The sequence below is a fragment of the Pygocentrus nattereri genome, chromosome 11 (genome assembly GCF_015220715.1).
Source record: "Pygocentrus nattereri isolate fPygNat1 chromosome 11, fPygNat1.pri, whole genome shotgun sequence".
In the NCBI taxonomy this organism is placed as follows: Eukaryota; Metazoa; Chordata; class Actinopteri; order Characiformes; family Serrasalmidae; genus Pygocentrus; species Pygocentrus nattereri.
This window is the reverse complement of record NC_051221.1, coordinates 32,870,143-32,894,406: the sequence shown is the minus strand read 5'-3', so window position 1 is coordinate 32,894,406 and position 24,264 is coordinate 32,870,143. Positions and strand designations below refer to the sequence as shown.

The following is a 24,264-nucleotide window of genomic DNA, read 5'->3' as shown; positions in this document are numbered from 1 at the left end:
TTGTGGAGCCTGTGAGCTGTGTAGAGCAGCGTATAGCAATCTTTGGCCTCTAATCATAAAACCCATACTCAATAATCATAAATACCTTATCTTAGCAGATAACTTTAACCATTAACCTGAAATGAAGCACCAGTATGAATGATTCACCTCATGGCAGGGAGCTATTCAGGACAGTGATATTTTTCCATGACATGCTTCACCAGATCACATATAGGGCCATTAATAAAATCGCTTTGTGAATATATGTGATATAAACTTGACAAGTGTAATACATAATCCATGTTGTACATGTACTACTACATACTACATGTGTTGTTATATTATGTGACTGTAAACATGATTGAGGCACTCAAAATTATTTTACTGATAAACAATGACAGGTTGGGCTTTCTCCCAGGGGAACCAGGATCAGAAAAGTCCTATTTTCCAAAAAGGCAGTGTTCCAGCATTGAGGATATAGAGTCTCTTAGAGAATAGACATTCTGTAATACAGTAAGCAAGTAGGGGGTGATAGGGATTAATTTCTTTAACAATTACCTGCAAGTGGGACAAAAAATCATCCATAGGCCACAACAATGTAATCTAAGGCCATCCTGAACATTTCATGCTGTATTAACTTGTATATAAGTTGTAAATATTCAGCTCTTTGCTTGGGATTTCTGCATTCTGCATTTGAAAACTACTGAGTGTTTTACATATGGAGGAAAAAACAGGGTGAGAGTTACCAAATGATGTTGTTTTTTTTTTTTTTTTTAATTTATCCTAACAAATAACAAAATACGCTGACCTGCACAACACTGAAGAACATATTCTTGAAGGAGATACAATAAATGGCTTGTCCTGTCTGAACCAAAGATGAGTTGGCAGCAGTGTGTGTTGCTGCTATACTTCACTAACACTGTGTAAACACAAGCCATTGTATTGTAATAGCCACAAAGACATTTTCTGAGGCAGGCATAAAAAAAAAAAATTTAAAAAAAACATAAAAACAAAAGAACTCATTAATTTATGCATACTATAGTCTCAGTGCAGACAGTGGATGATGTGATGTAAGAAATAAATCATTTTCATAGTGATAAGGATGCTCTAAAAGGAAACACAATGGTTAAAAAAAACAATAAATAACCAAAAATGTCCCACAAGCATCAGTACAGTAATTGGTTCCCTTCCTTTGCAGCCTCTTAAGAGGTAAAAGCTTCATTCATGCATTGTGGTGCTGGGTCAGGCTGACCTGTATCTTCAAAAGCCTCTTCAGTTGAAGGATTTAGAGAGGCTTTGGAACAGAAACAAATTTAATTTTCATTCAAAGATGAATTCAACGCCAAAAAGAAAAGGAAACGGGTACTGTCATGCGTGACAGGGCTAACACCCCATCAATATTACCCCCCCTCACTTTGCTTCGTGTGCGTTCCTGTTGTACTTGCCTCTACTCTAAGTTCAACACTGCTCTATTGTTCAGCACCAGACAAGTTAGGCAGAATACGCCGGCCTCTCAATAGCTTTTCTCAACCAAAGTACGAGCTGTATCCAGGCAACAGTGAATTTAAAAGGCCTTCTTCCAAACTTGAAGAGATGTGATGTAAAACTGATCAACTTTAAATGAGGAGAGCTTACACACATCAGCCAGACTAACTTGGTCAGTCAAGTAAAGGACCAGCAGCTTGGGAAGATTCTGCAGTGGGGTCTTCTGTTTGCAGGTAAGAAAATCTTCAATGAAGTGAGTATTTACTTTAGCCTAATTCTTTCATTCAAACCTCAGTTTTGCTTTCTATAAAATGCTCTCAGTTTACTAGAATTGACTATAGTTGATTAGAACCAACTGATTAACTGATTAAACTGACTGATTTAAACTGAGTTTACTGAATACAGTAGGGTACTGTGAATACAGGTTTTTTTTGGGACAGTTAAACATTCTGTCTTGAACTGACTAACTATTCATGAAGGCAAGCCTGTACAGTTTTTTTAATGCAGGTTAATGCTACTCCTTTTTTTAATGTAGGCTAGTGCTACAGAGGCCTGGCTCAGGTGGATTGAGATTATAGCTTCATTTTATATTTATAAAAGTATCTGCCTTTTTATTAAACACTTCACATCTGGATAAAATGAAAGACATATGAGATTCTTCTGGGTCGTTTTAGCTGTTGCAACCACATGAAGCCCGATTTGAAGAACTTCATAAACTGGATGGCAGGCTGCCAAATCCCTTCAATCGCTCCCTTATTCTCAAGGACCACATCATTCAAAGTCAGAGTAGAGAGCTTTAAAATCACAGGGTGAGAATAAGGGAGAAATTCAGGATTTCAACTCATACTGAAGACCACTGATCACATTAACAAACTTTCAATTACTTGGTGTTTTTTCAGAGGAGTCCCTCTCTGACTGACCCTTAAAGAGGAGTGGCTCAGATATATAAGCAGGGAAGATTAGGATGGAGCTACCCAATCAGGCCAATGTCAAAGCAGGACTGGTTGGGGCAGGACTGGGGATCATAGCATCATTAATGCTGTTTCTGCTGCTGACTTTATTAGCCTACAAAAGAAGAGACAAATCTGCTGTACCAGGTGAGTTCTAATATTTCTGTAGATGACTTTAAAGTTGCAGTGTGTAAGATTTACCAGGATCAATTAGCAGAAATGGAATATAGTATACAAAAACATGTTTTCATTAATTTATAAATCACCTATAACTGTGAATCATTGTGTTTTCGTTAGCTTAGGTAACATTTCCTCTTCCAACCGAGGCCTCCATGCTTCTATAGTAGCCCAGAACGAACAAACAAAACACTGGCTCTAAAGAGTACCTTTCACATTTTTATATTCAAGCGGTAGCCTGAATGTGGTGGCACTAAAGCACTAGTTGGAAGAGACAGAAAACTGAACAATCAGTGGTTGTTGCCGGTGCTGGCTAAACGTTTTGTGTTATGAGGAACCCAAATGGAAGGTCAAGTTTATTAAACAAGCAAAAACGTAAAGAAGCGAAATGAATTTGGATAGGCTGTGGCAGAAAAAAATGCAGTGACAGTAGGTTCTACTACACACTTGGAAAGGGGGAGTGAGGGAGGGGTTTTCAGTTGATTTGCAATCTGCAACCTCACTGCTAGATACCACTACATCTGACACACTGCACCTTTAAGCAGGAAAGAAAGAGATCATTTATCATACCCGTTTAGCTAAGGCTAAGGTTTAGCTAAGGCAGTAAACCTCTTCCATTTCTGTAAAGATTAGGTACTGCACTCACCCCAGTCAGATCTCAGACCCTCAAACACTCTTGTTGCAGCTTATCATTTTCACTGTTTCTCCCAGGTCCCTCTTGGTTGTTGGGACTTGGCCCCATTCTGAGCTATTGTAGATTTCTGTGGACTGGTATTGGCACAGCCTGCAATTACTACAATGAACGATACGGCGACATGACTCGGGTTTGGATCCAGGGAGAGGAGACACTCATTCTAAGCAAGTGAGCTGCCTAATATAGATGGGAAAAATGTTTGTGTTTATAATCTTATTCGTAGCAATATTTTTTCACTAACATTTATTCATTTGTCACCCCTTTTGGGCCCATCATTGCACTGGCACAATCAAAAAGCCTTTATATCCTTTTAAAATTTTTTAACACTAGCTTTAGTTATGTTTTTGAATTTTGAATTTCCATTAGACATTTTAGAGAAAAAAAACACAAAGTTAGACAAAATGGAAAATAGGAAGCCTGCAAAATGAGTGTGAGAAATGATGGATGCTACTGCACTGAATAGCAATCAGTCAAACATCAGCTTTTACACTAAAACATCCCAAAAACACTGTGGGACTGTGTTTCAGGGCCTCTGCTGTGTACTATGTTCTGAAGAGCAGTAATTACATTGCTAGATTTGCCAGTAAGAGTGGACTGAGATGTATAGGCATGGACGAGCAAGGCATTATCTTCAACAGCAACATCCTGCGTTGGAAAAAAGTCCGCACATATTTTGCCAAGGGTGAGTCATTTTTTTTGCTTTTAGTTAATGTTTAGGTACATCTTTGAAGACCCAAGCAGCTTAAAACACTGAATTCTGATTACAAATGAGTATTGATCCCAAATAGTGTCTCTCACACATGTATTTGTGTGCACGCATGTGTGGTAAAGCCCTGACTGGCCCTGCTCTCCAGAGGACGGTGGGTGTGTGTGTTAAAGCAACCAACAAGCACCTTGACGTCTTGTGTGATCTCACTGACTCCTCCGGCCATGTGGACGTTCTTAACTTGCTGCGTTGTATTGTGGTGGACATCTCCAACAGACTCTTCCTCAGAATCCCTCTCAGTGGTCAGTCTAACACTTTAAACTGTAAACATGCAGCCACACTGTATTTTTAATAAACATTTACTGAACTTCTGTTTCAAATGGGATGAAAATTGCAAAGCATTTCAACAGAGACTGTTTTGCCACATATTTGGCAACAAGACTGGCCTTAAACTCAGAGTATCAGAAATGAGCTACAGTCATCTGTAAAAATTTAAGCACCCCAGATGAAATGACATTTTGTTGATTTTCTAAGTGAAAGTAAGTCGTCTACATAGATCACGTGTGAAAATGGCAAATTACAGTGCACAATATATACCTATTTGGAAAAACGTAAAACAGGTCGGTTGGCATGGTGGCGCGGTGGGTAGCGCTGTCACCTCACATTGAGGAGGGCCTGGGTTCGATTCCCTGGCCGGGTGACTGGGGTCCTCTCTGTGTGGAGTTTGCATGTTCTTCCCATGTCTGCATGGGTTTCCTCAACACAGTCCGAAGACATGCAGTCAGGCCAATTGGACATGCTAAATTACTCCTGGGTGTGAGTGACTGTCTGTGTCTGTCTGTCTGCCCTGTGATGGACTGGCGACCTGTCCAGGGTGTATCCTGCCTTCTGCCTGATGACAGCACCCCCACCGTGACCCTGAGGGAGAAGCAGCTTAGATAATGGATGGATAAAACAGGTTACTTGTTTTGAGAGCAACACTTTTAGTTATATATTAAGATAAATTAATGCTGAGATGAGCAATATGATAAATGATAGTGTTGTATTATTAAGCAAGAAAGAAAGCAAGAACTAAAATATGATGAATAGTCATAATTATTATATGAATAATAGCTGGCACAACAAATATCATCAGAGTGATAATGACTGCAATAATATTGGAAACAATGTCAATAACGACAAAAGAAACAGATATATTAGATTTTAGACAAAATAGTATTAAACCAAACATCAACAGTTTTGCTTGTAGCTCCCTGAAGCCTGGTGCACAATCTCTCATGTATTGTGTACAAAGTACTAGAAATCTAAGTATTAAGTAAAGGAAAAGTAGGATTAAACCAATGTTGTAGAACCTTTTTTAGCAGCTGTGCACATGGAAAGGAAAATCTGCTGTGGGAAAGAAACAGCCAAGACATAGTCATCATTAAAGAGAAAAAAAGGGTAAAGCCCTAGTACACTGGCCACATTTAATATGTTATTTTTTCTTATTATGTTAAACTCAGCAAGTAAATGGTAATTGTGTATTAAAATGAGTAGAAGTGTGTTCTCTGTAGAGAGTGTATTCAACAAAACTTCAACGAAACATGTCATTTGATAGGGTGCCCAAACCTTTGCATAAAGTGCACACCCATCAGCTCTGTGTAGTTCCAGACTTCACACATAACTGTATTCAAACCAGCCAAAACAGACTCCACTATTTAATTCCTATTTTTGGACAGAGAAAGAGCTGCTACTGAAGATTCACAAATACTTTGACACCTGGCAAACAGTTCTGATCCAGCCAGACATTTTCTTCAGGCTGGACTGGATTTGCAGAAAACATCATCAATCAGCGTTAGTACTTCACAAAACCTTAAACGATAAAAAAAACCTTGAATGGACATCTTCTTAGCCAAATTCCAACATTTTAACCCAAGATCCTACCCTCTTACAGGAAAGAGCTCCAGGAGGAGATGGGAAGACTTGTGGAGCAAAAACGCAAAATGATCAACGCAATGGAGAAGCTGGATGAGACTGACTTTGCGACAGAGCTGATATTTGCTCAGGTTTGTTCATACTGGAAACACCTGACATGCAGCACAATGAAAAAGAGCACAGAATATTGTCCCTGTTACATCAACACCTCTTAATTTGTTAGCTTTTTAATCTTATTCTCTTAAAAACACCAGCTGTACTCTACATTGTCTGAGTATGTTAAAGTAAATTGACCAACAGAAATGAACCCAAATGGATTGGAATTTGTTTGGTTATATTAATGTTCACCAAACCAAAGCTGATTTTTTTACTTTCCTATAAAATTGACTGTTTTATGACAGCATTTGTATGATGCATGTGTATGATGCACTCTCAGGACCATGGAGAGCTATCACTGGATGACGTGAGGCAGTGCGTGTTGGAGATGGTGATTGCTGCCCCAGACACTCTGTCCATCAGTCTGTTCTTCATGTTAGTGCTGCTGAAGCAGAATTCTGCAGTGGAGCAGCGTGTAGTGCAGGAGATGCAGTCTGTGTTAGGTAACCCTCTTACTGTATGACTGACCTTACACATAAGGCCTACCATCTTAAAGTAAATAAACATCGTACAATACAGTCATATGCAGAAATTTGGCCACCCCTGGTCAAAATACATGTTTTATTGCTTTTTCTGTGACAGTAAGTGAACACATCCTCTACAGTGAACACACTTTTGCACATTTTAATGAACAATTTCCATTTATTTGCTGAATTTAACATACTGGGAAAAAACATTAAATGTTGTTTGTGTGAAACCTATGGCACATTGTATTTATTTCCCCCATATATTCAACAGAAGTTTTGCACTAAAACTTACATTTAAAATGTAAGTTTTTTCACTTCAGAGGATGCAGTAAATTATTGTAAAATGTCATTTTAAATATGTCATTTGACCAGGGGTGTTCAAACTTTTGCATACAATTGTATTTTATTGATTTGCACACTTTTAAAACTTCATTAATAGCTACATTGCCAAAGTTTTTGCTCGTCTTTCACACACATATGAACTTGAGTGAGATCCTATTCATAATCCATAGGGTTTATAATGATGTTGGCCCACCCTTTGCAGCTATAATAACTTCTACTCTTCTGGGAATGCTTTCCACAAGGGTAATTTTTGACCATTTTTCCAGAGGCACATTTGTGAGGTCAGACACTGATACTGGACGAGAAGGCCTGGCTCACAGTCTCCACTCTATTTCATCCCAAAAGTATTCGATCACGTTGAGAGCAGGACTTTATGCAGGCCAGTCAAGTTTTTCCACACCAAACTCACTCATCCATGTCTTTATGGACCTTGTTTTGTGCACTGGTGTGCAGTCATGTTGAAACAGGAAGGGGCCATCCCCAAACTGTTCCTACAAAGTTGGAAGCATGAAATTGTCCAAAATCTCTTGGTGCTGAAGCATTAAGAGTTCCTTTCACTGGAATTTAGGGGCCGGGCCCTACTGCTGAAAAACAACCCCACACCATAATCCCCCTCCACCAAACTTTACACTTGACACAATGCAGCCAGACAAGTACCATTCTCCTGGCCAAACTGCCAAACCTAGACTCGTCCATCGGATTGCCAGATGGAGAAGTGAGATTTGTCACTCCAGAGAACACATCTCCACTGCTCTAGAGTCCAGTGGCAGCGCTTTACACCACTGCATTCGATGCTTTGCATTGTGTTTGGTGATGTAACGCTTGGATGCAGCTGCTCGGCCATGGAAACCCATTCCATGAAGCTTTCTATGCAGTTCTTGAGCTAATCTGAAGGCCACATGAAGTTTGGAGGTCTGTAGCGATTGACTCTGCAGAAAGTTGGTAACCTTTGCGCACTATGCTCCTCAGCATCCACTGACCCCACTCATTTTACGTGGCTGACCACTTCATGGCCAAGTTGCTGTCGTTCCCAGTCGCTTCCACATTGTTATAATACCACTGACAGGAATATTTAGTAGTGAAGAAATTTCATGCCTGGACTTGTTGCACAGGTGGCATCCTATCACAGCACCACGCTGGAATTCACTGGGCTCCTGAGAGCAACCCATTCTTTCACAAATGTCTGTAGAAGCAGTCTGCAGGCCTAGGTGCTTGGTTTTATACACCTGTGGCCATGGAAGTGATTGAAACACCTGAATTCAATGATTTGGATGGGTGAGTGAATAATTTTGGCAATATAATGTATCTTAAATTACATCATATTGTCACTAATAGGACAAAACCTGTCTGCTCTATTTGACATCATCCAAAACACTCCCATTTACACCAAAGATAATGACAATCAAACCAACAGATATGCTTCAATATGACTTGATTCATTAACTTTATTAACTAGATATTTCTATAGTATAGAACTGGTAACTGTGTCAATCATCTGTCTTTCAGCTATCCAAAAAGGGATCAAACCTTCCTGTATGCCACACCCAATGCCTTTACTTAATAATATGTAAAGGAACTGATCCAACTCACTGGTCCCTTTTCAGTTATTTAAAAAAAAAATACCTACCTGTGCTTTCAGGTGTGCGGGAGGTGGACACAGCCGACCTGCACAAATTAACGGTGATGGAGAATTTTATAAAGGAGTCTCTGCGCTACCATCCTGTGGTGGATTTCATCATGAGGCGAGCCCTAGAAGACGACTGCATCGAGGGCTACAAGGTGGCAAAAGGGACAAACATCATTCTGAACACTGGGCGTATGCACAAGAAAGAGTTCTTCCTCAAACCCAATGAATTCAATCTGGAGAACTTTGATGTCAATGTGAGTAAGACACAAACTAATGCTTAAAATATGAAAAAAATGCAAAGGGCAATTACACAGAAAAAAAAGTTGATCACTGATTTAATTTGATTATTATTATCTTGTTATCGACTCACTACATGCTTTCAAAGTTAATGTTAACTTGGTGGTCTCTGAAGGGCCCTTCTCAGGAATAAAAACATCTTCCTCACATCTTAAATAGGACAGTTTGAGAGTAAGGTTGCGAAACGTATCAACCATATATGGAAATTATGCTGTAACAGCCTAATTTGAATTAAATGCTTTTGTGCTGCCACAAAAACCAACAAATTTGCATATCCCCTCCTATTCAGCCTAATGCAGTTAAGTATTCCCATTCACATATAAGTTATAAAGAACCTACACTATTTTTAGGATATATTTATTTTTATATATATTTTAGGATACATATTGATGAATGTTGATGTAAATGCGCTCTATTCTGATTGGCTGTTCTGTTCACATATATACATACAAACAATCAAATAAAGCCTGGCAGCTTTATTTGATCAGATTGTTCTGCTTTAGAATAACATTGTTTTAATTAGCCCACGAGGAGAAAAAAAATAAATCGAGGACCACAAATAATATATCAGTCCAATCCTCCCTTCGCATCAGCGATAAAAGCAAATCTCTATAACCAAGAGGTGTGTACTAGTTTTCCATGTAATATATACTAGATTTCCATGTACTACCCCCATTACAAACAGAACTACAGAAGCGTCTCTGCTCCTCACAGGTGCCCAGTCGTTTCTTCCAGCCATTTGGCTGTGGCCCACGTGCATGTGTGGGGAAGCACATTGCCATGGTGATGATGAAGGCCATCCTGGTTACGCTGCTGTCAAGGTACACAGTGTGCCCTCGACCAGGCTGTACTGTCAGCACCATCCCACAGACCAACAATCTCTCACAGCAGCCCATGGAGGAGAACCCACACAGCCTGACCATGAGATTCATACCCCGCACTTCACTCAGCCAACATGACACTGCACACCCAGTACAGGAGCAATAAGCAGCAATGTCCATTGTTAGCCTTTGACGAAAGCCTTCCGTGGCACATGGGTCTTAAAAGATTTTGACTAGTGTAGAAGGGAGTAATGATTAAGAACCCTGATCATTTAATGTATTCTTTAGTGTTGACATCCATGAATCTTACTTTTGTAATTGAAAATCCAGTTTTGGGAAGCATATTTATGGCCATTCACAGATCAAGTGAGTTGATTTTTTCCAAATGTGTGACACCTGGAGAAAATGACGGGGGAAAAAAGCACATAAATCACATTTTGAAAGGAAAAACAGTCTTTAACGTGGAAAAGAGCCAATAGAAACTAATTTAGTAAGAGAGTATAGAGCTTGAAGTTAGGCTCATTTTCACCTCTGAGTAGAAACACAAGTGATAAAAATGGGATTAAAACATGCATCTTTGTTTTTTATACTGAAAGTAGGTAATGTGATAAAAAAATATGCCTAAAAATTTCAGGTATGATAAATGCATTTTGTTTAACATGCTTCCCCCCCCCCCCCCACATCTGCTCTGGTCAGCTGTAAGTACAACTGTTGTGAAAGCAAAGCATCTAGGAGCAACATCAGCTCAACCACACAACCTCAAAGGGCAAGGCAGTGCTGAAATGTAGTGTATAAGACTCACCTATGCTTTGTAGCACAACAGAAACAGGACCCTGGAGCAGTAAAAGTGTGGAGTGATGAAATGTAAAGTTTGGTGGAGGAGGGATAATGGGCTGTTTTCAAGATTTGGCTAGACCCCGTAGATCCAATGAAGTGTAAAGCTACAGCATTCAAAAATATTTTAGATAGTTATATGCTTCCAACTTTGTGGCAGTTGTGTGCAGAAAGCGCCTTCCTGCTCCAGCATTACTGTGCCCCTCTGGACAAAGTGAGGTCCATAACAACACAGAGCCCTGACCTCATGTTAATGCTCATCATATCCAACAAGCTCATATAGGTGTGACAGTAAGGTGTCCATATATTTTTGGCCATATAGCGCGTCACATACACAATATTATTTCAGATAAAATACAAACTCCTGGCCAGTCTGGAAACACAAGAACTGGATGAATAGGCGATGATCCAAAATAAGGCATGAATGACAGAACAGGAAAATGCTGAAGGCACCATGAAATGATCACACAATACTATGTACAGTGAACTCCATGATGGATTATTGTAACATATCATAATATACTAAACAGGTTTACATTCACACTATACTGATGTATTTTATAATAGCCCCATTGTACTATTCCACAGTAAGAAATCTACTGTTTTGTTTTATGGCGCTTATACAGCAGTAACATCTGTCTTAAGGTTTGTCTTTGCTTTTAGGGTTCTATTAAGTATCTCTTCTCAGCAGCTTTGAAAGAAGAGGCAGCCTTTCAACACATACTGCTGAAAATAAAACAGTATAAAAATAAACACTGGTAAACTCAGTTTGCCATATCCATGACAGTCAAAACACAATGAAATTATTTGAAAAAGAGATTAACTGAAGGGGAGGAAAGGAAAAACAGAAAAAGCAAACCATTAAAATCAATAAATATATATTCTGAACATCTGTAATGTATCAACACTGTAGCCCTGCAATTGAGCTTAACTAGAAAAAAATTATTCAGATAATAAAGCAGTGCATTAGAGAGGGTACACGTATTGCTTTACAGTCAGACATTATTTCAAGGAAGATTCCACAGCCTGCTTTACCCACACTGACAGGTTCCTCACTTCACTTCAGCACAGTCACTGTGAGTACATATCCTTGGCAGAAGGAAGATGCTGTAAGACATTGCAGCAGATGGTCCACCAGAAGCTCAGTGCTCCTGCAAAGCTCTCTGGCAGTGGTACAGAAGGCAGTCAGGGAGAGAAGGCAGAGGAGAACGCAGCCATACAGCCAGTGAGGCACCATGCACACGGCAGTGCATCAGGCAGGGGCCGCCACGGAGCAGATGACAGGCCACAATACCCTCTGACCCTGAGAGAAGAACCGAATGCTTCAGCACACTCCGCATTATGCCACGATGATACTACTACTACTACTACTACTACTACTACTACTACTACTACTACTACTACTACTACTACTACTAACAATAATAATAATAATAATAATAGAAAAACAGGGACGATGAATCAGAATCATATTGGTATTGGCACATAAACATATAAACAAAATTATCACTGTTGTACAGATGTTTAGATCTGACTGACTGATAAATACTGATGTACTTATTGTACTCCAGAAGCACAGAACCTTTAGGCAACAATGCATTTTATTAATGCAATTCTTGCAAGAAAATTGAGAAAATTAAATAAAATCCAAAATCTTAAAACTTGAATGGAGTGTAGATGTTCTTACCAATGATGTCAACTATATGCAGCTGGAGGCTGTCCTTCAGAGCATTGAGGGTGGCTCTGAGAGGATCTCCACCACCTGTCAGCAGTTTCAGGTTCTGCTTCACATCATTAGAGATGGACAACCACAGTTTCCCATACTCCTCTGTGTTTAGCATCAGGGGCCTAAATGTAAGGTACACACATCAAACACATTTAAACAAGAATTCCAGTCATCTTCACTCCACCGATCTCCATCCAACATTTTGCACTTGGACTCCAGTATAAAGCCAGGCGATACAATAACAAACAATACAATCAGTATCACACCAATTAAATGTAGTACGATCAGTCGCATACTACATATGATCTGTCGTTCAGATAGTATTAGGCAGCACTCTGGTTACTGCAGTCACCTGCACTAACCTGATAAAGTCAGCAGTGGAGAGCTTGCCAGAAAAGGGCAGGATATGGGTGTGTCCAGGTTGTGTTTGGTACGAGACTGATCCAGTGAAGGCCACCTGAGTGTGTGGTCTCTCCATCAGCAGTGTGTAGCGACACACCGATGACTTCCTGCCTTCTAAACACTCCATGACATTTCCTCTTAGACTTGCCGTCTTGGGGGGGGGTTTAAGAGTCAAAAGTTAATTAAATTAGAGTTTCTAAAAATTAGTTAAGACTTTTTATACACTGCTAATGAAATAACAAGAGGGGATTAGATGGCAATTAACATTTTCAACAATAACTACACAAGTCCTAAGTAAAACAACCACTCCACCTGTAAAGAGGCCCAGTCCTACATTTTGTCTTTTTCATTCTCCTTAGGTCCACTTATGATGTTCATGAATTTATATACTAAAAATAGTCAGAAGTAATTACCCACATGATCATTTTCCAATCTTGTCTTATCCATTAAAATTAACCACTGTTTTGGCTACTGTGCCTTTAAGACTGCCATATGTAAATAAGCTCTTCTCTGACTGGATGTCCTTTACCATGTCTCAGTTAGAAAACAGTCCTGGCTGAAACACTCATAAGTTCTATGTGAACAGGCAGGGCTAAACTGCTGTAGGCTGAACAGGCAGATATATTAAAATGTACTAATTTTCATGGCATCACAAGAACATCACAAACTAATTAAAAACAGACTGTTTTGCAGCTTGTTTTCATATATGTGGATTGAATGGCCTGAGATGTGAACAGCAGGTTTTAATTCCTTAACAATGTTTACACACTATATCAAAGTCTTCTATTTAGAAAAAGTGGGAAAAAAATAGTTACCAATATTGACCAGGACTTTGGCCCTTTGAAACAAAAAGGCACAACTTTAATATCTTAATGTTCTTGAAATTATTGTGGGTTTTTTTCTACAGTTATCGGTGAGGCTACAAGGCTGGTATAATAAGATAATAAATAATAAATCTATAATAAATGTAATTTAATTTAAATAAATTGAAACTATAATGGCAGTAGAATAACTGGAAAATTAGAACTAATTTGGCTTACGAGAGGAAGCCACAAGTTAAAAGGACATCTGCAACATAACCAAAGACTATGTAGCTCAAATATGACAATTATATCATACCTCCAGCTCCTCACAGCTCAGTTCGACTGCTACATCTCGGAGCGCCGTCTCTGTGGGGTTGAAAAGGAGGAGAACAAGTAACAGAGCATCTTCTCTGAAGACACGGCAGCAGGAGACAGACAGGTGGGGGTCAGAGGTCAAGCTGACAACATCCGAGTGAGGCAGTTCTTGTAGCTCGGAGGGTAACTGCAGAACCATAGAGTCAGAACTGTGGGGGAAGGCGACCGGAAGTGATTTGCTACAGTTTCTCTGTGATACTATGGATTCTTCTGCTAGTTTGCTGGGTCTCACTATAACCATATCACTTCCTAAGATTTGAGATGAGTTTGCCTGTTTGTCCTCTTTTGCACTGACAGTGGCAGCACCCTCATTTTCACTCGTGCTACTGACCATCTGGCTGTGTTGCCTAGCATCATGGCTGCCATTAGCTATGGTGGGCTTTAGGGTGTGGTATGAGTTTTGTATGGGTGTAGCTGGCTCCTCTTCTAACAGGCCACCATACAAAAAGCTGTCTGTCGTGCTGCGAGAGGAATGGGAGGAGTTAGAGGAACTCTCGCTCGTGCCTGATGTTGATGCCGACTCATGTTGGCGGGCCTTCCTTCTGAATCGTGGCACTGCAACCTCGGTTTTCCCCAACTGACAGAGAGAGAGCAGCAAAATGAAAGCAGTTAATCCCTTCAAAATGTTGAGCTAAGCCTTTACTATCTGAAATGAAGAGGCATTTAAGCTGAAAATGGCTAAAAATTTTATTAGTTTTTTCAGCTTAAAGCATGAAAATGTGACAAGAAAGTTTATACTGTCTCCATTTATGAGCATAAGCAGGCTTACTTTACTACTATAAACTTTAAACATCATTCAAACGGTCATAAGAACCATAATTTAAACATAACTTGTTGCTGGCTAAACTCGGAACCTCGGTTTTTGGTCCTTGGAGTGATGTCCTACTAAAAGGACAGGCTTTTCAATAAAGTTTTTTTAGATTCAGTTTAATTTAAAAGTGACAAGCTCTAAAGACACACACATGTAAATTCTGCCCAATAAACTTACTAAAGACATAGAGTTCTGAGAGCCCAGTCCAACAAACAGTGATGAAGCCAGCTGCTGCTTCTCCTGGTCCAGCTGTGGTGGCTCTGGCTCAGGCTCTGGGAGGGAGGTTTCTGCTGCCCCTTGCTGGTCGGGAGATTGAACTACATCACTGGGCTCGTCCACTGCAGCTGGTGTTAATGAAGGCTCTTTCTGAGGTATGTACCCATCCTTTCCCCACACTCTCTTCACACCCTCCAACATGAGTGTGTTAGCACTGCAAACACACAACACTTCAATCACGACCACACAAACATCTAGTAATAGTACTATAGTGTGGAAACAGGACTATAGAAATATGTATAAAATTACAAGTACTATGTACTGGAAAATATTCTAAACATCTTGTTATTGCATAATAATGACACTGTAAATGCTGAGTATATGTATGAGTTCCATGGGGTGGGCGTGATTAAGGGTCAGAGATGGGACAAAGCGTCAGAGATGTGTCAAAACTCAAAAGCAAAAAAAAAGAAAAAGCAGAAAGCCAGAGAAAAGTAGTACTAACAGACTGAACATCTTTCCAAACATTAAGTTTTATATAATTCTTATTATTTGCCTTTGCATTTGTACAATGTGATATTTCATATTGTAAAAAAAATTCTTTTATTTAAACATTTTGGAACATATAATAATTATTCCATATATGTGTGTCTCTATGCTGGTATACACCCACCCTGTTCTGTGGGACAGTTCAGTGCTGTTGCCGGAGAGGTCAGAGCTCATAGAGAGGAAAGTGGGAGACTGTCGGTCTGTAAGAGTGCAGGATGACATAGTGACTGGCAGAGACAGTCCATATGGCTCCAAACTCAGGGCTAATGAAAGACACACAGGAAGAGGCATCAAATAAAGCGTCATCACATGTTCAGTTGGCAGGTATAACATTTGAAGTCCAACATATTTACACATTTCTAAAGTATTACATCACTACAACAGCCTAAGGCTGTGTCATTTGCCTACTGGACAGAATCCTGGAGGGTTCAATTCCGACACAGTTTGGTGATTTTCCTGCTCAAGCACTTCACTCAACAGTTACTTACCAGGTTTTGTGCTAGAGAAGGGAATTCACCAAACTGGAACCTGAAGTTCCACACCCCTGGACTAAAGCAGTAGTGCATGACACTAAATGTCTACAGTATTCAAAGACCCCTAAATTTAGCTATTATAAGCTGCCCCCATTACTGACACAAGCATTTAATTGTACACACACAGTTGGTGTAATCTCCACAAGAAAGCTCTGCTAAATGCGAATGGCATGAGCCTATGGCCACCATGCCCAATGCCAAGGATATAAAGCCTCCCATCATTGGCTTGTGAAGCAGTGGAACTGTGTTCTCTGGAACAATGGAGCTCCAACCAATACCTTTAGATAGTATTTGTAATTCAGAACTAATCATGTAAAATCAGAACCTGACCTCACTAATATTCTTCAGGCTTAATTCAATACTTCACATCCAGGACTGTAATGCAATCCTAACAGCAATGGTCCAACATCTAGTCTAAAGGCAGTTACTGGATTGAAAGGTGTACAAACTCCCCATTAATAATCCTGATATCAGAAGATACAGTGAATTATCACCTTGCAGACAGGTCAACTTATGAGCACCTTACAAAGAGCACTTTATAAGAATAATTAAGAGTGGGGTGCCAAAATGCCCACTGTATCAGGCATTTTGCAAAATGCAGTAGGTACAGAAGCACCACACAAAATATGTAGAGTTTCAAAGATGTCTGACATCAATTATTAAAGACACTTCTTAGTTTATCGACACTATCCATGTAGCAGTATACAGTATGTGTGGACAAATTTAAAGCTTCCATTAGGGCTTTATCAGGACATATCAGGACATGGAAAACTATGGTACATCACATGGCAGTACCTCTCTGCTGACTCAGCTCCTCCTGTCTCTGGTGTGGTGGTTTATACGGGGCAGCTCCTGCAGCTAGAGCATCAGATACAAAACCATCCAGGAAGGAGAGAGAGGAGTCCACCTGCATCAAACACACACAATTACCAGCGAGCAGTACCGAATCTTTTAGTAATCCTGCTTAAAGTGACTTAACATGTTTCGATCTCTGATTAATAAATTCGATTCGTCACCTCTAGATTGTCCGATGGAGCAGGATGGGGCAATACTCTAGCGTGGAGCTGTGAGTCCTGGCTGAGGAGGCACAGCTCGTGGGCTTGCTGCCGGAGCACTGTGTCCAAGGAGGAGGACAGGCTCTCAGCCAGCTCCAGTGCCAGCTCTGCATACCCTGGGCCTTTACATAGTTTGGTAAGAGCAGATAGCGCCCAGCTTCTTGTTTCTGAGCTCACTCCCCTCTGCTCCAGCAGCTTCTTCAGCAGCCTGATGACCTCCTGCTGGTCCACATCCTCCTTCAAGCAGGAGTATTCTCCCAGGACCTGAGGAATGACAGAGAAGACCGTGTTTACCCGTGCTTACATCAAATGCAATGTTTAAAATGTATAAGTGATTCATGTAGATGAATGAACTCCAACTTAAACTCCAAAAAAAAAAAAACAGTAATTCACCTCCCAGTCTTTATAGTCCATAAACGGAAAAATAGTCCGTTTTCAATTTCCCCTTCTTTTTTTTTTGTACACATCCTCCTATTTAGCCTACTGCAGTTTATTATGCCCATCAGAGGTTCTAATTTACATTTATCAGTCTTAAAGGCACAGAAACAAAAAAAGAGCCTGTTTAAGCCTGTGAGGGATGAAAAGAGCTTGGAAAACAGTCATGTAAAAATGGATTACCACTGGTTTTGGTATATAAACGTACCCAAATAATACATAAGGATCTTAGCGGGGAAAAATAAAGAATGTGTTAGTTAATGTTCCTGGTCATTTTAAACATGATATCACATAATTTATCATATCACATAATTTAAAAGACACAAAACTTGCTGGCCCCAATCTTCCATCAAAAGGACTTTTTCCCCTCTTACCCGTCTCTACCTCTCCCCACCACCAATGAGCGAAAATACTGAGCTAGCTCAGAGACCCCCACATTTCAGTTGAAAATAAATCACATTAGGGAACGAAAATGTGTTATGAGCTCTAATTCATGTTTACTTTAAACATTTCTAAACAGAGTACATCCAAAAGTCAGAGGTGGATGAAGTACACAAATCATGTACTTGAGTTAAAGTAGACACCCCCAAGGTAAAATATTACTCCAGTAAAAGCAGAAGTCCTTACTCTAGACCTCAACTTGAGTAAATGTACAAAAGTATTTGCCTTCAAATGTACTTAAGTATCGAAATTAAAAGTACTAAAAGAGTAATTATGGCTCTGATGTCCTGTTAGCATTTTTATAACAAGACTCACTTCATGAACTCAGTTTAGTTGAAAATCCTCCAGTGTCTCTCTTGGTAAAACAGTCTTTTAATAGAACGTCATTAATTAGTGACGCTGACGTCTATTAAAATAATCAAAAGCACAAAACACTGAAGGCAAACAGTTTCCATCAGGTAGAACCGAGTGGCTCTGAAATCACTTTTACAAACAAGCAATGTTTCAGTTTAAGATTACTTTGTAAATTAGTTACAAGTTGAATAAAAACTTGCTTTAAACTCAGGATCACAATTAAGTTTTCCTTTACTGTATTGATCTGTAGGTCTCTGTTCATAAACATAAACTAACCAAACTAATTTACTATCAAATAAAAGTGTTTGTATGAACCCCCAAAAATAGAAACATGCCAGTCACGACTGCATATGCGTACATATTTCTATAGTGTGGTCTATTTACACAAAGTTAGGCTGTTCCATCATTTAGGTAGATGTATGTGCTCCCAAAACTTTACGCTGCTGCATTGACGTTGAACCATGTGCTGCACTGGGTCAGTATGACCAACAGCTTAGAACAAAGTGACCGCTGTGCCCTGATTGGTGTTCTTGCTTTGCACTTCTTTGTTTTGACATGGTGCATTTTTATACACACAAAAACCAAAAGGAATGACCGATGATCTGATATTTGACTTTGAAATGTAGTGGAGTGAAAGTAAAAAGTCGCCCAAAATAGAAATACTTAAGTCAAGTACAGATACACGAAAAAACTACTTGAGTACAGTAAGGAATTACATTTACTTAGTTACTGTCCACCACTGCCAAAAGTATACCTAAAATGTAGATACACTAGAATGTAGAATAGGTACATATTATGAAAGCGTATAATGGAAGAAAGAGTAACAGTAGGTATTTCAAATCTGCAGGTCTGAAGCCCTCTAGCCACTAGTCCTATATTAGCGTGGAGCTAATAAAGGGAGCAACGTACAACAATGAAGGGAAGTGGTGAATGTGTGTACCCACCCAGCTGATGACCTGTAGGAAGCGCTGGGGCAGATGAGAGCAGTCACCCTTTAACACGGCCAGATATGAGTCCACTGCATACAGCTTCAGCTGCCTGTCTTGCTCCTCACTCTCTGAGCCTGATACACAAAGCCACACCAATCAGATCATTTATCAGATCATTTTAAAATTAAAGGCTCATTCTGTGCTCTAGTCTTACCATCTGCAAACAGTCTGAGGAAGTTGCTGGGAAGGTCTGGCTGCATGAGGTCACCACCAAGAGAGAAAACCACATTCATTGTCTGAATGAACCACTCGTTGTCTGGGGCATACGTATGAGGTTTTTATAGGAATGTAACAATGTACAATTTATACAAGTCATTTGTGACCTACGATTTATTTGTTTTATGGTTCTATACAAAGACCATCATAAATGATGCTTAACTATATTTAAACACATTTATTACATTTTTCAGATGCAATGGAATGTCTGGCAATAGTAAAAGGATATTTCTCAGCCAGCTCAGCCACTTTTCCCACAAGATCAATGATGGTGTAGTCATCGTTACAGAGGCGCAGGAACCCTAACATTTTCTCCACAATTATAGTGACATTCTGAGCATTGGTGATCCTGAAGAGCAGCTCTAGGGTCTGAGAGCAACAGCAGAGACAGAGAGGGGAGAGGGCTTCATTACTGGTTAATAATTAAGCTACAGTGTTCAGTTATTTCATTTACCTGAATTAAATGACACATTATTATAATTTTACCATAACTCTACACAGTTTATAAAATCTAAAGATTTAAAATGGCAAAGTCACATGCCAAGCAGATCTTCCTTCCTCACCTCTCTCTTTATGATGAGATCTGAGTGGTCCAAACATTCTATAATAGTCATCTGGTGCTGCAGAGCGAGGTTGGCATCATGCTGAACTACATATGTCAGAGCTTTTAAACCTACACCATTCAAACGGTGAGCAAGACAGAGAGAAGTTTCAGCTTATTTACAGCAGAAAACAACAACTCTTCACTCTGGCTGCAACAGTTTACAAAAACATAGATTGATTTCATGAGAAGGGAATAGTAGGATCTTTACCCAGGTATTTAAGATTGATTTTTGGAGACAGCACAAAATTTCCAATGCATCGAGCTGCTTTTTCCAGCAGCTCAGCTTTGGGGTGTATTGTATAGATAGCCTTGACACACTCGTACAGAATAGCTGAAAATGATGAGAACAATCAAAGCCAGATTCATGACAGCAGAATCATAATTATATGTATAAACCTTCACAGTTCAGTGTGACCCACCATAAGTAATATTGTGGTTCATTTCTGCTCTGCGCAGGGATTCATCCAAGACATCATACATCAGCTCGCTCATGCTATTCAGAAAGAGCACCTTTAAGTATCAAGCTCAGCTTAAAAAAAAAAAGCAACTAATGAATATGAATCTAATTGATGACAAAAATAATAGAGTCATTTTAAAGTCAGATCAGCAAATCTGGACTACAGACTACTGCTCCTAGCATCTGGACTACAGAGTATTGTTCAGTGTATCTGCAATGTGGACCAGTATACCTGGATACTACTGATCACTATATCAGGACTATGAACTACTGGTAAGTGTACATGACTACTGCCTATTGGTAAACATTTCTGGACTGGTATTTGCTTGGCAACTCCAGCATATGTACCTCTGGTCTTCTCTCCCGAGCAGTGACAGGATGCGGAGCAGCTGGATCTGCAGCCATGGAGCTGGGACACTATGGTAGTTAAAGTCTAATGGCAACTTTCCCCCAACCACCTGCCTCAGGATGGTCACAAAGCTGCCTGTCAGATCCTTGTAGCTAGCAGGGTTCTCCTGATAACAAAACAGAGATGTCAGTCTTTCTGGATCAAGAGGATGGTGTAGGTGCCCCATATACAGTAGTGATTAAGGAAGAGCTGAAAAAGATGGTTGAAGTGAAAGCTCATCGGACTCACACAAGCATGTATTTATAATTCACATTTTTAAAAAGTCTGTATGGAGAGAGAAAATTCCAGAATTAGTAACCTTTATCATCTGTAGGTAGATGTGCAGGGATGACATCATGACTCCAGGGTCTTTGTCACACAAGGCTTTCCGGAATTTGCCATGAATATGCTGAACTTGATTAGGAGCGATCAGATAGAACTTGTACAAAGCAAGCACTGCTTTCCGCCTTATAATTTCCCTAAAAACAGAGTGGAACATGTGGCTTTTTGAAAAAAAAATCAGTAATCATGTGATCCAATAATCACCTGCCTATTTTTACTTGAAGTGCTTATTTACGGGTGTACATCACACTTACTTTGGATGTGACAGCTTCTCCTCAACCAGTGGCAAAATAGCTGGTATCATGTCTTTGGGAAATATCTGACTAACAACTGTCAGAGCCATGCAAACCTCAATGAGATTGGTGCTTTGAAGATCCTGTAAATAGTACATATTTTGTTTTAAGAAGATTGAACTTTGTGTGTGGTGGTCAGTGAATGGGAATCTCTTAAACTGACATTGCTAAACATACCTTTAATACTGTATTAACCAGCAGCAAAAGCAGTTCATGATTCTCGTTAAGAAACAGAGACACAGCAAGGTAACCTAAAATTGTATGGAAAGTAGAAAATAAGGTGGAAAATCAGTTACAGATTGTAATGATGCATGTTGATAACATCTTTGTTGATATTAAATGGTGAACATACCCACTCTCTTCTCCAGTACTGTGCCTTGCTGAGCCAGTTTAATGGCATGAATGTAGACAAAATCAGCTTCATATCCAAGCATCTCGCAGTACATGGCTCTTACCATGAGCTCCCTCATCTGCCTCTGAAGATACAGTTAAGAGTGTGGATGGCTGGTATCAGTGAAGAACATGCAGAAACGCTGGCCTACAGCTGCTAAAAATGCTACACTACGGCCAGCTAATGAGACTTAAAGCAATGGTTTACTGAAAATCAAATAAACACATTTAGCCTGAGTCCAAACACTATCGGTTTGCAAAGACAAATTTTTCAAGGAAGACTTGATGCTAATACAATGTAAGTCTATGATAAGAAAACTGTGGGCACCAAATATGTCTGATTACCTGCATTTAATGTACAGGAGAAACTGTAAATGTGCTTTTTTAAATTAACCATTCCTTTAATAACAAGGACACTGAGACATGACTAAAACAGACTCACCATCGTGGTATTAGGTGATGACACCTGATCTTTGATAGCAGCGAGCTCTTTTTTAATGAGTTTCTCCTCTTCCTAAAAAGGGGGAATACAAAACCAAAGCTCCTGCTGAGTTGACCTGGACAGCTAGAGGATTAAGAAGTAAACACTAAGATGCAAACAAGGTTGAAGTTGGCTTCTTATTCGCCAGATTCTTGTTCGACTTTTGCCGTTCCACCTTAAGCGGTACAGCAGTTACCTGCGGGATGATTTAAGGTGGACCGGGAAAAATCGAACAAGAAGCCAGCATCAGCTTACCAACAGGCAGCGAGCAGGCTGACAGCTAGTTAGCCAACCAGGCAAGAGTGCGAAAGTGGCGGTGTAGCTTGTGTGGACAAATACTCACATGTTTGGAGGTGAGTTCAGTGATGCTTCTGATTAAGTGTCTCAGCCTGGAGGTGGAGGAGAGTTTTCCGGCTCCGGGCTGAGAGTCCAGCGCCAGCAAAGCGGGCAGAGCGGTGAGAGTTTTCTCCACAACATCACTCATCGCAGCTCCGAGAGACACACACACCCGCACGGAGAGGAGAGTAGCAGGTCTGTCCGGTCCTCTCAGACACTACAGCACAGCAGTCCACAGAGGCACCCAGAACTGACCCACAGCTACACTACACACCAGAGAATGGAGCAATGTTTACAGTGTTTACAGCTGAGTAACTGCAGCAGTCAGCCATAGTCACTGCTGCTTCTTCTTCCACTTCGTCTGTGTGGCGTTGAACGCAGTTCGCTCAGCATCGCCTCCTACGGGGCTTCTCCGACATTACAGGGTGTGAGTATAGCTCGGAGGCTTGTGGGGTCCAGAGCTGCGTACATGGCTCTGGTGGGGTCGAAATCAAATTTGTTGGCCCCTTTCTAATAATAGGAACAACAAACATAACAACAATAACAACAAACATTCTGGCAGCAGTTTATAATAGCAGATAACTGCCTTAATCATTACTTATTAGCTTGGTAATGCTGGTTAATCATTACATGGTTGTTACTTAGGCAGTAATACAAGCTACCATTTGGATTGTGAAGCTTTTACTCAGTGACATACAAATAACTAAAGCACTGTAAAAGCTTTTTATATATGTTCTAGAGTTAAGTGTGTACAACCCTGTTTCTGATAACACTGGGACGCTGCAAAAAATAGAAACAGAATGCAATGCCCTATTTTTAATTGAAAATGGTACAAAGACAACATATTAAATGTGAAAACTGAGAAATGTTATTGTTGTTTTGGAAACATGCATGCCCACTTTGAATTTGATGTCAGCAACACGTTTCAACACGTTTGGACGTGGCATGTTTACCACTGCGTTGCATCACCTCTTCTTCTAACAAAATTCTGTAAGCCTGGAAACTGAGGAGCCCAGCTGTGTAGATCTGAAAGTGAAATGTGAAATCTCCTCTTTAGTCCAGATAATGCAGTGTCCATGATTTCCAAAAAGAATTAAACATTTAGATGTGTCAGACCACAGGACACTTTTCTATTTAACCTCAGTCCATCTCAAATCACCTCAGGCCCAGAGAAGGTGGCGGTGTTTCTAGATCCTGTTCATATATGGTTTCTTCTTTGCATGGTAGGGTTTTAACTTGCGTTTGTGGAAGCAGCAATGAACTATGTTCACAAACAATGGTTTTTGGAAACCCATGAAGTGATTTCCACTACAGAATCATGTCTTTTTTAAATGCAGTGCTGCCTGAGGACCCAAAGATCACAGCCAGCAAGTATCAGTCTTCAGCGTTTTCCATTGCATACAGATGAATTTCTGCAGATCAACAAAATCTTTCAAATTAGGGTTGTTATTACACCAACTTTGCCATCAGCAGGCCTACATTGGCCCACAATAGCCCACAATATCTTGTCAACATCTTGCTGTCAGGGTAGTTGTTTTCAAACTGTCTTCTGAATGATTTGTAGGGTTTTGCAGTCAAAATTTACAACAACTTCCACATCTGCACAGCACGTATTGAGG

The 24,264-nt window shown here is 40.0% G+C and overlaps 2 protein-coding genes across 2 annotated transcripts; one reads left to right on the top strand and one right to left on the bottom strand.

Moving 5' to 3' along the window:
- Positions 1-1,472: 1,472 nt before the first annotated feature.
- LOC108432685 (brain aromatase) lies at positions 1,473-11,252 on the top strand. Its single transcript, XM_017706695.2, has 10 exons — positions 1,473-1,697; positions 2,364-2,561; positions 3,303-3,453; positions 3,813-3,967; positions 4,117-4,293; positions 5,710-5,824; positions 5,925-6,036; positions 6,342-6,504; positions 8,510-8,751; positions 9,509-11,252. Exons 2-10 carry the CDS (start codon positions 2,429-2,431, stop codon positions 9,779-9,781), a joined length of 1,521 nt encoding a protein of 506 aa, XP_017562184.1. The 5' UTR covers positions 1,473-1,697; positions 2,364-2,428; the 3' UTR covers positions 9,782-11,252.
- Positions 10,928-22,793, bottom strand: ap4e1 (adaptor related protein complex 4 subunit epsilon 1). Its single transcript, XM_017706694.2, has 21 exons — positions 22,653-22,793; positions 22,271-22,342; positions 21,791-21,914; positions 21,616-21,689; positions 21,400-21,521; positions 21,123-21,282; positions 20,764-20,930; positions 20,378-20,451; positions 20,167-20,289; positions 19,918-20,027; positions 19,584-19,723; positions 19,293-19,405; positions 19,094-19,212; positions 16,881-17,183; positions 16,660-16,771; positions 15,456-15,594; positions 14,744-14,996; positions 13,697-14,332; positions 12,538-12,728; positions 12,137-12,297; positions 10,928-11,752 (listed from the first exon to the last, which is right to left on the bottom strand). The coding sequence occupies exons 1-21, from the start codon at positions 22,791-22,793 to the stop codon at positions 11,592-11,594; spliced, it is 3,495 nt and encodes a 1,164-aa protein (XP_017562183.1). The 3' UTR covers positions 10,928-11,591.
- Between the last annotated feature and the right edge of the window lie 1,471 nt (positions 22,794-24,264).